General features: G+C 39.8%; 1 protein-coding gene across 1 annotated transcript in view; it reads left to right on the forward strand.

The window, feature by feature from the left end:
* Nucleotides 1–3,794: 3,794 nt before the first annotated feature.
* Nucleotides 3,795–16,361, forward strand: part of LOC102289876 (synaptic vesicle glycoprotein 2C) — a 24,434-nt gene continuing 11,867 nt past the window's right edge. Inside the window, exon 1 of the mRNA XM_005945690.3 lies at nucleotides 3,795–6,573. Coding sequence (XP_005945752.2) covers nucleotides 6,510–6,573 — 64 coding nt within the window. The 5' untranslated portion in view covers nucleotides 3,795–6,509. The remainder of the gene's footprint in view (nucleotides 6,574–16,361) is intronic.

Raw genomic sequence — 16,361 nt, forward strand, 5'->3', positions numbered from 1 at the left:
ATTCTGTGTACCGCCAGCGAAAGGGAGGGGGAAGCTACAAGTGAGTTGAAAGCAGCAGGAGCATCTTTAGCAGCTGTTAGACAATGTTTGGGTGGGAGAGTGACTTTTGTTTGAAGTGGCAGATAAGGAACTGCAGACCAGAAAGAAAGAGGATGAGAGTCCATCACTACCCGTGAAGTAAATAGCGTGCAAAGCAGAGGGAAAACAGGAATAACATGTTCATCATAATACACGGAGGTTGAAATCAGACATTGATTGCAACAGGGCTAAAATCATAATCTGATTGCAGTGAGAAATGCTGGGACAGATCATTAAGGGATGAAGATAACTACACTTTGTTTACTACTGTGATTGCTCTTACTGGTGAAGTTAGTGCAGTTATATGTAATATCTGTTTTAAATGTCATTTATTGGCCTCTGGCTGGTGGTTGTATGCGAGCACCGGGAGGTTGTAAGCCCTAATTCTAAATGTCAGTCTAAATAATGTTATGTTACGATATGCTGGGTAGCGAAAGAATCACATTTAGTCTTCTATTTCAGACTATACATAGCACCCTGTTATAAAAAGTGGAGCATATTACTTTTTTTAATACCCTTGCAACAAATACCTAATGTATTAGCTTTGCAAGCTAAGTTTCTTTGTCGATCAGCTACTTACATTGGATCATCTGCCTCACCCTATCCTTAACATCCTCCTAACCTTCTCGGTGGTCTTCCTCTTTTCCTTCTGTCTGGCAACTCTACATTCAATATCCTTTTTCCAGTATATCAACTATCCCACCTCTGCCCACGTCTGAACCCTCTCACCACTGCTAACTTTGTCTCCATATCACTCAACCTGAGCTGTCTCTCTGATGTACTAATTTCTAACCCTGTCCCTCCTGGTCAGTTCCAGTGAAAGTATTACCATCTTCAAGTCTGCCGCCTCCAGCTCCATGAGCTGCCTTTTCCAAATATAACACAAAATAATCTCTTTACCAGATTTTGTTCCTCTTTGGTTGCCTCTTGCCTGGTTGACAGTGAAAAGGAAAATAATCCAGTCCAGTGGTTCTGTCAGTGACTATGTTAAGGTCAGACTGCAAAAAGGACAGCCTTTAAAACATGAAAATATTTGCAGCATATTGTTGATGATAATGGTTCTTTCTCCAGTGAAGAGTTGTACTTCAGATTTGAAGAAGCACCTGCACCTGATCCAGGTGAAGCCCACTGAGAGGAGAATGATGAGGGAAACTAGCAAGCTCTTTGCTGGTCATGTGGTATCTACTTGACTTTTACATGGAATGAGTACATTTCAAGACATTCAGAGGTAGGTGAACACTAAACTACAAACCCTCTAAAACCAACAATTTTAAAGTTTCTGCTCTCAGAATGTGACTTTCTGATGGTTTTACTAAAAACAATCATAACCACTGATGGATATAGATACTTAAATACAGGCACTACAGTCAAAGGAATATATTTGGAAATATTGGCTTTCTTGCATAGAGATAGATAGAAAGACTGAAACCAATTTCATGTGTGTAAGGTAAAAGTAAACACAGTGAATTAAATATATCATATATTACAGCCAGCAGCCATTTAGCTTACCATAATGATTGGAACCAGGGGAAATAGCTAGTCTGGGCCTGACAAGAATAATAAAAGTAGTTACAGAGTAGAAAATGTGTCCACAAAACCACAGCTGAAGGGTTAAAAAAACACAGTCCAAGTAAAAATGTCTCCTGAAGCAATGTTAACAACAGTTTTTGGCTACACTGTGTCACATGCAAGAGCATCCTGCTTGCAGCTGCAACCAGACTCGTCTACACAGAGCTGCAGCTAGAAAGAGGACAGCACACTGTGTCTTGTTTGATGTGTGCAAAACCCGTCAATTTTACCTTTTCATTTTTACAAAGACTAAACAAATGTTTCTAATGTTTATTCATCAGCACAATGACATTGACATTATTGTTACTGCAATAGGCAGGTAAGTTCTTCATTCTTTGCTAATAGTAGCCAAAGACTGGCAGTGAGACTGAGGTTTTATTTCATAGACGTATGTGGGCTGGCAATATAAATTATTTAAAAAGTCTGCTCAGTATATGAAAACTTTTTACATATAATGTTGATGCACTGTGTTGATGCACTGTGACGCTGTAAGTTTTCACGATATGTTCTCGAGAGTCCATTAAAGGGAAGCTCTTGCCAAAGACAAGAGAGGGCTCAGTGATAAAACATAAAAAGTCTTCTTTGTCAGTGTTTTAAAAAGAGGGGAAGATCTCAGAGGGAAGAAAGAGCTTATTTGAAGAATGAATGCAGGGTCGTGGGAAATGTCTGTCATCACTGAACAGATACTTCAGAACTTGAAACATGACATGTTACACTGAGCAGACGAGGCTAAAGAAATGTTCAAGGGCTCTGAGACTTGAGCATTGTTATTCTATGAAATGTTCCCTGTTACCGATGAAAAATGTTCCGACTTTAGTTTTTAAAATTGTGACTACATGTTTCTTTGATTTATGGGATCCATATTTTCTTTTTAGCACAAGTGCATAGCTTTCATTTGCTTTGTTAGCAGTTTTCCTATAGCAGTTTTTCCTATAGAACGTGTAATGTGTATATATGTGTATACACACAACACCACACACATATATTATATTATATATATATATATATATATATAGTGAGTAGAATACAATTACTAATAGAACATGATAGTATATCGATAGAAATTGTTTTTGTATTTTATTAGTGTCTAAACAATAGCAAATTCTATTTTGTATTCAATTTTTCTCCACAATTTTCACTTCCCAATTGTCTTATAGATAAAATAATAAGGATAAAATGAGCGAATAATTGGAATGTTAGAATTAATGGGATTATTTAACAGTCCTGTTAGTTATTTGTACAAGACTTATAGGTTGTATAAGTTAGGGTATACAGTTTTTATTAGTGGATAGGAAGTTATTATTTTGGTTTATTATTTAGTAGGCGAAGATGCAGAACAGCATTACATTCTAAAGCTTACAATAAAGTGTGTGTGACTATGCTAAAAGAAGGAAATTTCACGGCCGATCGATTAAGGTTCGGTTCGATACTAATTTGGCTGAATATCCTGTCCCGTTCCTTATATTTCCAATATAAACTGTGAGATAGGATTATTGTTCACATTCCAGCGGTTTCCAAGTAACAAAACACACATTTGTGATCTCCTAGCATGAGTTTGTGATCATTTATAGCGTCTTTCTCTTTCATCCTGCTCCATTTATTCTTAAAGTTTCACTCATCCTCACCATAATGTCTTATAACCTTTTACTCAAAAGCTTTATCCCACGTTTCTCTCTCATAGTCATTCTCTGTCACCATAAATCGCTTGCACATGGCAAGCAATTGAGAGTGTAATCCTGGGGAATGTGTTTATCGCGAATCGGACGAACAGTTAAAATAAAGATATGTATTTTAGTTTCCTTTCTGGGTTGGCCCCTCACTTCAGATACACAAGAGTGGGAGGAATAACGTCACTCGGCAGACAGTGCCCTTTTGGATAAAGATTAAGAGAGTTTCTATCCAAATTTCAGGTCACAGGAGAAACTTGGCACTTCTTCTATGGGAGCTCTTCCTTTCCTCCATTTGTCACAGGGCACACTGTATGTTCCTATACTTCTGCGAGCAATGGTGTCTGGCTCGGGTTAAGTTGTGTTTCACTTTCATGCGTTCACACGCCTTCACTAGCATAGAACCCCTCCACTCACTATTCATGATCTATCACTTTCTCTTCCCTGGGGATATATCAACTCTTTCTTCCTGCTATCTTCCCACCACTTCCTCTGCTGTCTCTCCTCCTCCAAATTCAAAACACATGACAAGAGTTATACTAACTGCCAGGCATCAGCTCTTCCTCATACCCAGGGGTATAGAAGAAATAAAGCAAAAGAGAAAGGTCTGCAGAAATCAGCTAGTACTGTAAATGAACATCTGGGTGTTTTAATGCTAGCATGGTCTGCTTGGCTGCACAGATCTTTGACAGCCCTCCCATCTCAGTGACATGATATCCTTTTTAGATTGTATAGTGTATGAACATTTAGATCAAGTTGTGATGGCTTAAGCTGGTGCTGCTTCATGACTAGACCAAAATGGATATTCAAATCAGAATGGGCCACAGTGCCTGAGGGCATTCATGATTGGTTTACCTGAGCTGCACTCAGCTCTTGTGCATTTAATTACAGTTCTGTAAGCAACCAGTAAACCTCACATCATCTGAAAAACAGCTTCTGCCTTAATGGCTTTAAAATTTCATTAGCAGCTTTAGCTTTTATGTCACCACTAGTTGTCAATCTTTATGCAGAAAGTAGTCTATGGTGTGGGATGGTATCTATGATTGTACACATACCTTTGGGAATAACAACAAAGAGGCATTGCTTTGTAAGGGGTCACTGAGATCTTCTGCTTTCTTTTCCATCCTCATTCTGGCAGAAATACGATCTGACATCCAGTGCTGTGTGTTTCACTGTTCCTTTCATTGAGTTTTTCCTACCTTATTAGCGTTGCTATCAGAAGCTGTCTCAGCAAATAGGAAAAGACATTCACAGCACAGTGCCATAATGAAAAATAAATATAAGAATTCACACAGATTAAGTTTTAGTGCAATTTTACTTAATGTTCTAAACCAGTCTGTCATATCAGTCACTCCTCTGGCAAAACCTTAAACAGGTTTTGACATTTTTAGAATGAATATCATAGACAATTATTTTCATACATATATAACCTTTTACTGTAAGTTTCTCCCACGCAGACATAAAAGAAGCAGGACAAAAGGCACAACCCAATCTCATCAGATTCTCGGGTGTCACCACAATCTTGAATATTTACTGGATACTTTATACATGGTTGGTTTTTTTGTTTTTGAGAATTGAAAACAAGCCATATACATTTTCATTTGCTTTAAGCCTTTTTGCAGTTACGCAGTTTCTATGAATATGTAATGTTGATGATCTGAAAAGGGTTTGATTTTGATTTATTTACTTTATCTTAAATGGAAAGGGGTGTACCCCACCTCTAATTAAGTGTTAGGACAGGCTCTATCACCTCATCTTAGATGTATAAGCACTTTGAAAAATTTATGAATAAATGGATGAATTATCTAATATTGGCATTTTTCAGGTAATACAAAGCATATGGCAATGCAGATTCTTTACTTGTTCCTCATGAGTTAGCGCTTAGTTTCTACATGTAGTGAGAAATTAAAATGTCACAGATGGCTGCTCAAGTGAGAAATTTGGGATATAACAGCTACAGCTCAGATCAGACTTTAAAGGAGAAGTTCAACATTTTCAATACATGCTATCTTTGTTTTTCTCCAAAGCCATCTATCCATATTAAATTCAGCTAATTAATGTTGAAATGAATCAGAAACAAATGTATAATAATAAAAGAAATGCTGATTGCTCTTTATCTGCTTCTCATTTGCAACACTGTAGTCAACCATAAAACTGACAGTAAAACCAGTGCATCTCAAAAAGTTGTGCATAGATGAACATACCTTTCAGAAGTTTTTGTATTGTTAATGCTTTTTTTATTGATCTGTAGAAATAACTAATACATTATCAGATACTGTATTTTCATGAACTATGAGCCATTATCATCAAAATTAAAACAAAAAGGCTTCGTGTTGAATGATTACATGAAAATGTAACTTTCTGAAATAAATTATGAAAAAAAAAACTTTTTGATGATATTCTAATTTTAAGAGATACACTAGTAAGATTTGCCATTTGGTTTTTTTCCTCTTCAAATATGTACGACACTCTGAGGCTATGAAAAAAATGGGGACAGTTACTGCAGTCACAGATGGGCTCCTTCTGACTCTACTGACACCTCACTGAAAGGGTTCAGTTCAGTGCACCTATCCCTCACATCAACACAAGATACAACAGCGTACTAATATGGAACTATGCAATTTGAGACATGTTCACTATGTTAAATTTAAAGGCCACACAACCTGTGATTCTGGAAAATGATATAATAAGCAAGTTTGATAGAAAGCAGCAAAGATGGCTCAAAGACTGTAATATCCTGTGTGCTACAGTGTGGTGATTTTTCATTTTCTTTGGTCAAGAAGATGACAGTATAGTTTGTGCAAATAAATACTAAGCTGCAGTGGAAAGTGCCGTTGCCTCCTGATGATCTGGTAAGACTCAGAAAATAAGCCAGAATAGTGTAGAATCTGCTTTGTGACACGAATGAACAAAAAATGTGCGAAGACATGTTCTAAAAAAAGTTTCAGACGTTTGTACATTTCACAGTGACAAATGAAGAAATGTTTTCTGTAACAATAAATCAGTTTCATATTGTGATAAATGTTCATTGTTGCAAGCGCTGATGAGGCAAATGAGGATTGCCTTTTTGAGCATGCATAGCTAATTACAACAAGCTGTATTTACAGGATCGGTGGAGCAGTACCGATAGTATTCTCATACTTTGCGGAGGTGTTGGCTCGCGAGAAGAGAGGAGAGCATCTGAGCTGGCTGTGCATGTTCTGGATGATTGGAGGAATTTATGCCTCAGCCATGGCCTGGGCTATCATCCCACACTATGGTGAGTGACAAGATGTACCACTTCTAAAAAAGGTTGCATTAACATGACAGCAAAGCAGCACTAAAGGGAAATCATTAAAGTGATCGAAGAAATTTGCCATAAAAATGTTAAAGTTTATTATTACATTTTCCCACCTCATAATATTGCTCCTTTATTTTATATTTTTGCTTTTTTTTTTTTAATATTATCAAGTTGGTAGAGTTTACAATGAACAGATAACCCAACCAGATTTAGGAAGTAATTCCAATTCAATGCAATTCAATTCAGTTATCTCAAGGTCTTTTATATTGTAAGGTAGAGACTGTGTCAATAGTACAGAGAAAATCCCAACAATCAGACGACCCTCTGACCACTTAACGAAGGTTGGATGGAAAAACTCCCTTTTAACAGGAGGCGGTCATCGTGTGACTGGTTCTGGGAAGAGGGAAGGAGACAGGACAGAAGTTAGGTGAGATGATCGCAGTGAAGAAAGGCCAGATGTTTTAACATTGAGTCCAATGTGGACATACCCTGAACTGGGATTTGTTTCAATGGCCAGCAGAGGGCAAATGCTCTGGTTGCCAAAATGAAACGATTGTACAGACGTAGAAAGAAAACAGCCCTTGTCTTCCTTAATTCCTTCCTTAGACACTATCTCTACTTTTAAGATTAGGCTTAAAACTTTCCTTTTTGCTAAAGCATATAGTTTTGGCTGGATCAGGTGACCCTGAATCCTCCCTTAGTTATGCTTTTATGCTTTAATCCCATGATGCACTGAGTATTTCTTCTTCAGTCACCTTTCTCACTCGCTATGTGTTAATAGACCTCTCTCCACTGAATCATACTTGTTATTAATGTCTGGCTCTCTTCCACAGCATGTCTTTTATCCTGTCTTCCTTCTCTCTCCCCAGCCAGTTGCAGAAGATGGCCGCCCCTCCCTGAGCCTGGTTCTGCCGGAGGTTTCTTCCTGTTAAAGTTTTTCCTTCCCGCTGTTACCAAAGTGCTTGCTCATAGGGTGTCATATGATTGTTGGGTTTTTTTTTTCTTTATGTATTATTGTTTGGTCTAGGTTGCAATATAAAGTGCTTTGAGACGATGTTGTTGTGATTTGCCATGGTATAAATAAAATTGAATTGAACTGAATTGTTAAAACAGAACTGAACAGAAATGAAGTTGATGACGAATACCTGGACAATAACATCGTAGTTACTGGCAGGTTTTAGGTATGTTAACAGATGGTTTCATTTAACCACCTGCAAAATATGTGTTTTAAGTAATTGCCTGCTGGTGAAAAATATGAAATATTATGCAAAATATTACAAAGCATCTACATAGTTAACCTTACTGGCTATTTTCCAGTTTCAAGGCCCGTTAGAGGGTAGCTTATCTTTTGTTTGTCTGTGAAGGTTCTCAGTCATCCAGGTCATCGTAGTCTAAGGAGCTTGGAAAGAAAAGCGTCTGGACTTCTTTAAGTTGCTTGAAGATGTTTCACCTCTCATCCGAGAAGCTTCTTCAGTTCTAAGGGTCAAATGGTGGAGAGTCCCAGATTTAAACCCAGTGGGAGTTTCCCCCCAAAGAGGGACAAAGGACCCCCTGATGATCCTCTACCTAATCACATGAGCCAAGGTGTGAAAATGGGTGTGGGTCACAATCAGCCAGGGTTTCGGGTGAGCTCATTGTGAAACCTGGCCCACCCTATAGGCTTTGAGTGTGATGTCACAGGGGTGGGCGTGGAAAGGATTTTGGCCTGATGCACCATTTTCCGGGTCCAAACAAAGCGCAAGCGAAAAAGGAGCGAAGGCACACACAACAGGTTCGTCCTTGCTGTGTGGTCGGCTGCAATGTTCGATCGCATGACCGGCACGGGAATGAGCTTAAAAAGTGTTTGTCTTTTTATTCTTTCCCAACCTGAAAGCAACATGAGGGAGCTTATATGGCGGACCTTAAAAAATGAAGGCGTCTAGCCTGGATAGAGCCGTGAGATGAGCTGATATCCAGTTTGCTTCCATCTCCAGATATCTGTTGGTGTTCTCCAGACATTTTCACTCCGGTTCTATATATGTTCATATCACTCTTTATAGCTTAATAATATTATTGTTGGGGCTCTCGGAGGTTTTAGAAATTGCGAACAAACATAGAATTGAGTGACTGTGCAGACATACGTGCTACGTAACAATTTGCTAATTCTTTCGCACAACTGTAGGGAAGCCTGCCTATGAAATGGATCAAACAAATCCAGACTGGGTACCAACGTTACACATGGGGCACTCAGAAATGCGAACGTGATGGTTAAGGTTAACAAGATACGTGAAGATATCGGGGTAGGACAGTGGCGTAAGTCGTCTGGGTCTTTACTCCACTGCCGTATTTCATATGGGTCCAGATTTGCGATGCACTCTATTTTTTTTCAAGTACCGCTGCTTCGCCTCTGGACGCAATCGGTCTCTATACCGTCCGTTTTCTTTTGAGCTGCTTTTAAGCATGTTTCTTGTCGTCGTCGTTCCAACACAGTGTGTTTGTTTTGATTGTGTGAGCCGGAAATGGCACCGCGCTCCCACAATCAGCAGTTCGGGTGACGTCATAAACTGCCCACCTTATCATCTGATTCCTGAGGTCAGATGGCCCAGGATGTGAGTGGGCGTTAAGGCGTCTGGGAAGGGATCTCAAAACTGGATTATAGATGGCAGAGAGTTGGTGTCGTAAACCCCCGCCTCTGTTCAAAGATGGTGCTCACAGTGGACATAGATGGCTTCTTTCACTCCTCTTTCAAACCATCTGTCCTCTCTGTCCAAAATGTGAACATTGGCATCCTCGAAAGAGTGCCTTTATCCTTAAGATGCAGATGGACTGCTGAGTCTTGTCCTGTGGAGGTGGCTCTTCTGTGTTGTGCCATGCGCTTGTGAAGTGGCTGTTTGGTCTCTCCAATGTAGAGGTCTGGGCATTCCTCGCTGCACTGTACAGCATACACCACATTGTTAAGTTGTGTTTTGGCGTTTTGTCTTTCGGGTGAACCAGTTTTTGTCTGAGCTGTGTTGCTGGGTCTGAAATACACTGGGATGTCGTGCTTGGAGAAAACTCTCCTGAGTTTTTCTGATACACCGGCTACATAGGGGATGACAATGTTGTTGCGTCTGTCTTTCTTATCCTCCCTCGCTGGTGTCTGATCTTCTTTTCTGTGCCTCTTTGCTGACTTTAAGAACGCCCAATTAGGATAACCGCATGTTTTGAGTGCTTCCTTTACATGTGTGTGTTCCTTCTTTTTTCCTTCAGGCTTAGAGGGAACATGTTCTGCCCGGTGGTGTAGGGTCCTAATTACTCCAAGTTTGTGTTCCAGAGGGTGATGGGAGTCAAGGAGGTACTGGTCCGTGTGTGTGGGCTTCCGGTAAACTTCGATGTTGAGGTTGCCGTTCTCTTCAATGTGCACAGCGCAGTCCAGGAAAGGCAGACAGTTGTCCTTTGTGTCTTCCCTGGTGAACTTACAAGTCGGATAGAGGATCATCAGGGGGTCCTTTGTCCTCTCTGTGGGGGGAATACTCCCACTAGGTTTATATCTGGGACTCTCCACCATTTGACCTTTAGAACTGAAGAAGCTTCTCGGATGAGAGGTGAAACATCTTCAAGCAACTTAAAGAAGTCCAGACGCTTTTCTTTCCAAGCTCCTTAGACTACGATGACCTGGATGACTGAGAACCTTCACAGACAAACAAAAGATAAGCTACCCTCTAACGGGCCTTGAAACTGGAAAATAGCCAGTAAGGTTAACTATGTAGATGCTTTGTAATATTTTGCATAATATTTCATATTTTTCACCAGCAGGCAATTACTTAAAACACATATTTTGCAGGTGGTTAAATGAAACCATCTGTTAACATACCTAAAACCTGCCAGTAACTACGATGTTATTGTCCAGGTATTCGTCATCAACTTCATTTCTGTTCAGTTCTGTTTTAACAATTCAGTTCAATTCAATTTTATTTATACCATGGCAAATCACAACAACATCGTCTCAAAGCACTTTATATTGCAACCTAGACCAAACAATAATACATAAAGAAAAAAAAAACCCAACAATCATATGACCCCTATGAGCAAGCACTTTGGTCGAACAGTGGGAAGGAAAAACTCCCTTTAACAGGAAGAAACCTCCGGCAGAACCAGGCTCAGGGAGGGGCGGCCATCTGCTGCAACCGGTTGGGGAGAGAGAAGGAAGACAGGATAAAAGACATGCTGTGGAAGAGAGCCAGACGATTAATAACAAGTATGATTCAGTGGAGAGAGGTCTATTAACACATAGCGAGTGAGAAAGGTGACTGAAGAAGAAATACTCAGTGCATCATGGGATTAAAGCATAAAAGCATAACTAAGGGAGGATTCAGGGTCACCTGATCCAGCCAAAACTATATGCTTTAGCAAAAAGGAAAGTTTTAAGCCTAATCTTAAAAGTAGAGATAGTGTCTTCTCCTGAATCCAAACTGGAAGCTGGATCCATAGAAGTGGAGCCTGAAAACTGAAGGTTCTGCCTCCCATTCTACTTTTAAATACTCTATGAACAACAAGTAAGCCTGCAGTGCGAGAGCCAAGTGCTCTAATGGGTGATATAGTACTATAAGGTCATTAAGATAAGATGGGGACTGATTATTCAGGGAAGCATGTATAAAGTAAACAGAATTGGTCCTAGCACTGAACCCTGTGGAACTCCATAATTAACCTTAGTGTGTGAAGAGGACTCTCCATTTACATGAACAAAATGGAGTCTATTAGATAGATATGATACAAACCACTGCAGCACAGTACCTGTAATACCTACAGCATGTTCTAATCGCGCTAATAGGATATTATGGTCAACAGTATCGAACGCTGTACTGAATTCTAGCAGGACAAGCACAGAGATGAGTCCACTGTGAGAGGGAATAAGAAGGTCATTTGTAACCTTCATTAAACATGTTTCTGTGCTGTGATGAGCTCTGAAATCTGACTGAAACTCTTCAAATAAGCCATTCTTTTGCAGATGATCTGTTTGTTAGTTCAGATCAACTACTCTTTCAAGTGAAAGAATAGTTTCGATGTGGATAACACATTTTATGTGCTAGAATGTAACGTGCTGACATCACATTTAATTCAGTATATTCCACCACCACTTCCTCTGCCTACCCTCCGTTTTAATGGTGACCAGTCTGATTGCTAATTTTTTTTTCTTTAAATTGCAGGTTGTATACAAGTTTATGTATCAATTGCTAAATTAAATTAATATTGATTACATTCTTTTAGAAATTATTATAAGTATTAATTATTAGAGTCAGAGAGCAGGATAAAATAAAGATACACAGGTTCCTCAAAATTTGTCAGTTTCAACTTTCTAACCAATAGCTACGTAGTATTTCTCAACTTAACAGTGAGTGTCATCCCTTGCTTATCACAAAATGGTGATGACAAAATACCTAGTTCAAGGTTTTCACTAACCAGCGTGAGACGTTGTAGTGGGCATATCCATCTTTTATATTCCACCTTGCATAACGAGGCGGCTGTGGCTCAAGAGGTAGGGCGAATCACCTATGAATCACCCACACATGCAGGGCCTTGGGGTAAAGGTGTGTCACCAGGGTGCAAGGGAGGCTTCCCCCCCCCTCTGTCCCCTTCTGGCTGCCTGTGCCTCAATTTTATCCCACAACTTAGACATTCACATTACTCACACTCTCATAACACATACATATAGGCACAGCTGGCTGCCGGTGGAGCTCACGGGCCCCAGATGAGTGACCCCTCATCTGGGGCTCTCCTCAGCTCTTTCTGGGATAGTGGTGCGGCTGCCCCTCTGTTGGTCTTCCTTGGTCTCTTGTGTTCTGAGGGCCTCTGGATGTCTGGAGTTTTGATCTCCTCCATACCTGCTTCATGCCCTGGAGGACGGGGCTGTGGCTCCCCACACCCTCTAGCAGATCATTACATGAAGGAACCTTTTAAAAACAAGCGTGTTCATGCTCACAGGTGTACACATGGGTGCTCACACACACAAACTACACCCTTTTTTGGCTCCTACCTCAAAGCACACTGTGCGCTGTCGATCGTGCTGCACAATAATGTTTAATATTTAGTATTTACTGTTATATTCCCATATATCATCGTGATGTTGTTTATTATGTTGCTCTTTCTTTTCTTCTGCTTGTTTTCTCTTTTTTCTTTCTCAACAGGTGATCCAGGTGATTGATATATGTATTTTTTGTCTGCTTATTTTGTTGGTTTTTGTTTTTTGCCCTTTATCCCCGTCCCTCTTCCCCGCTGTTTTTCTTTCCTTCTTTCTTTCTCCCCTTTCTTTTCCCCAGTCAAATCTGTCCCGTATTTAGCAAGTGAAAATAAAATAAAATAAAATAAACAATAAAAGGTTAATCAAATAGACCATTATGGCAAGGCTGGGATGGTCTATTTGGTAAAGTAAATCCGTTGGGCATCTTTCTTCGCCTTTAGACAATAATTCTGATGGCAAAAGAGCCAAATGGGACATGCAAAAAAAAAAAAAAATACATGACTGAATATAAAGTTTTAAATACCAAAAAAAAAAAAGAATCAGAAGGTTGATGGATTGCGTGTCAAAGTATGCTAGATCAACTCCAAGTTCCCCCTGATGCATCCACTGGAGTGTGAGTATGTGTGTGAGTTGTAGATATGGTGTTTGTGTGAATGTGTGTGTGATTGGGAGAATGAGACTTTAAGTACTCAGAGTAAAAAAGTGCTACATACCTAAAAAACAATCTATATCATATATGTTATTTTTTGCTTTTTACATGAGGAACACACACACACACACACCCACACACACACACACACACACACACACACACAAGGAGACAGTAAGTTTCTAGCTCAGTCAAGCAGTGACATTGCTGCGTTTAAAGTAAGGGCAAAGTGATGCAATGTGCTCGCAACTTTACTGGCCCAGGTTCCAAAGTGGAGAGGTTTCCCACTGTTAGGAGAGACTCACATCACCAGTTTGAACATTACTGCAAAAAGAAAAGGCATTAACGTCGGACTTGGCGGTACTGCTCCACTCTTGATGATACCCCCTGCAGTAGTAAGGCATGCACATCACAACACGATACATAACATCCAGTGAGCCTCGCAAATAATTCCCCCATTGTGGGGCTTAATTTAGAAATCAAGACCCATCAGGGGGGCACACAAACACATAGCAGGTGGCGATGTAGGTGGAAACCACAGCAATAACAGCAGCACAAAAAAGCAACAAAGTGTCTGTCAGTCTGCACAATAAATATATACATGAAGGGCACTAAAATGTACAGAGTTGTGTTAGGCAAGCAAGGTTCATCTGGACATACAGCATTTTTATTTTAAAAGAGCATTCTTTTTAATCAAATCCTTTTAGGAGACTATAATTGAAAACCAATGGTTTTGCTCATTTATTGGAATTTTATGACAAACTGTTTGAGGTTGTGAAAAAAATGCAAAATGTTGCCTCATATAGTTAATCTCATATAGTGAAGGAGAGGAGGTGTGTCAGAGCATATGAACAAAAATGAGCTAACTGAAATCAATCAGGAATGGGGGGCTGCAGATAAAGAAAGAGGAGCAGAGAAATAGATTAGGAAGACATGGCAAAAGAGAAGCGAAGAGGGCTCTGATTTATGAGGCCTGCATCGGGAATAATCAAAAGGTGAAGGGATACAGGAGAGGGCTAAAGGGAGGCAAAACAAAGACAGAGTGAGAGACTGAGACTGTTACACAACAGAGGAGCAGAGGAGGAGAGGAGGAGGAGGAGGAAAGCTTCTTGTTTGCCATGGTCCTGGTGATCAGATATAATGAAGTTTGCTCTTGGACACTGGCCATCAGGATGTTGTCTCTGCTGGAGACTATTCTGTGACTGTGTGACACTATAGTGTGGGGGCACAGGGTTGATTAAGTTCCTACACCAAGTGGTGTTCTTCATTTAGAATGAAGCTACAACACCGACTTTTTAAGCAGGTAAAGAAAACATGTTGAGGAAGTGCAAACTTCTTCAGTCTGTGCAGCTTCACATTTCATAAACACTACCTCTGATTTCATTTCACACTGAATGAACTTGGAGAAATTTTGAATTTTGGGCTCACACTTTTGAAAATAGTTCACATTGAGCTTTTTTCCTATTCCCAGCACCCATGCAGTAAAGTAAAGTAACAGTATCTACCTTTAGGAACTACTACTGTGAAACTAGAGAAAAGGCACCTAAACAACAGGAAATGGCAATAAGGAGGAAAGAAGTGGTAACAAAAATACAGAAAAGACAGATGGAAGTAACTATAAAGAAACACTGGACAACACAATATCAAAACAGGGACCAGGACTCAGCAAATACAAAAAGAAAATTAAAGACCATGACAGTACTGACTACACATGGCAAGTAAGCTCCTTAGCTTTCCTATTAAACTCTTAGTGATATCAAAATATCAGTAGAATGTGAAAAATAATCTGCAAATAAATTCATAACATAAATGTATTTTCTTTAATGTATGTATTCATTTATTTACTTTTAACTTAAAGTAGTTGTAGACACGCAGGCCATATACTATCCAGCAGTGGGTGCCGCAGAACCCTCTGCGACACATTTTTAAAGTGATACAGCAATAAATGGACATCTCCGTGACAAATACATGGGATTTCTCATAAATGCTTTACAACGATTTTGCCAGTAGAATACTGTTATTGTAAAACAGAGCTAAACTCAGTATGTCTCTGAGTCAGCGGGTAAAAATAGTTGCATTGTGTTCTGTCCCTGCAAGTACTACTACTTATGTATAAGCACCAAAAATTAGAAGTAACTGTTTAATGAAAAAAAAAGAAGAAAAATTAGTGTGCGGTGAAGCTCACAAGCATACACAGAAAGATATTTCTGTCTTATAGGTCATAAATGGCTCCTAAGAATCTAAAGATAGAAGCTTACATTCTAAAGCTCTCCAGTGGCCGTCAGAGTGCAGGAGCGACTGAGTGTGAGAGGGCTTATAATTGAGGTCAATTGATTAGACGCCAGTGTTGTAACACATTTTTTCTACAAGATGCAGCAATGTGTGGGTAATAAGTTCTGCCGCAGTGCTTCCATTGACTTGTAGATAACTGTGTGTGTGTGTGTGTGTGTGTGTGTGTGTGTGTGTGTGTGTGTGTGTGTGTGTGTGTGTGTGTGTGTGTGTGTGTGTGATTTTAGCTTTTTAAGGTGCTAAAAATGTGTTAAAGTAAAGAAGCACATAAATTACAATAAAAAATGGCCAGTTCAAGTGTGATGTGTGTCACAGTGCAACATGTGTCTCTTTAAGACTTTTCTGTCTGTGAGTCTTTGTGCATGCTTGTGTGTGTGCAAGTGTGTCTGTGTTTATGCACGTACCTTATGTACATGCTTTAAAATTTGTGTGATACCACTAAGCAATGGCCAAGGACAGTGTGTGTGCGCACGTGTGTGTGTGTGTCGGTGTACTGTATGTGTATTTCAGCAGTGTTCACTTACTGTAGAGGAGGGACATAAATCTTGCTGAGTGTCTGAATCAGTCAGCCATCTCCTCTAGTCCATTATAGCCATAATCCCCCTAATGAGGTTTGTACTGGTACAGGCTAGAGCAGCGCCACAGGCCACGCACACGCGCACAGACACACTTGTATGTCCATCCGAATACACTTTTCTATTGTTAATTTTTGCATACAGAGTTTGCTGTGTGAGTAGACAGGATGGCTTCCAAACATACAGTGGGGCAAAAAAGTATTTAGTCAGCCACCGATTGTGCAAGTTCCCCCACCTAAAATGATGACAGAGGTCAGTAATTTGCACCAGAGGTACA

Source organism: Haplochromis burtoni, unplaced genomic scaffold, assembly GCF_018398535.1.
Source record: "Haplochromis burtoni strain Fernald_Lab_line unplaced genomic scaffold, NCSU_Asbu1 Contig_426, whole genome shotgun sequence".
Lineage (NCBI taxonomy): Eukaryota > Metazoa > Chordata > Actinopteri > Cichliformes > Cichlidae > Haplochromis > Haplochromis burtoni.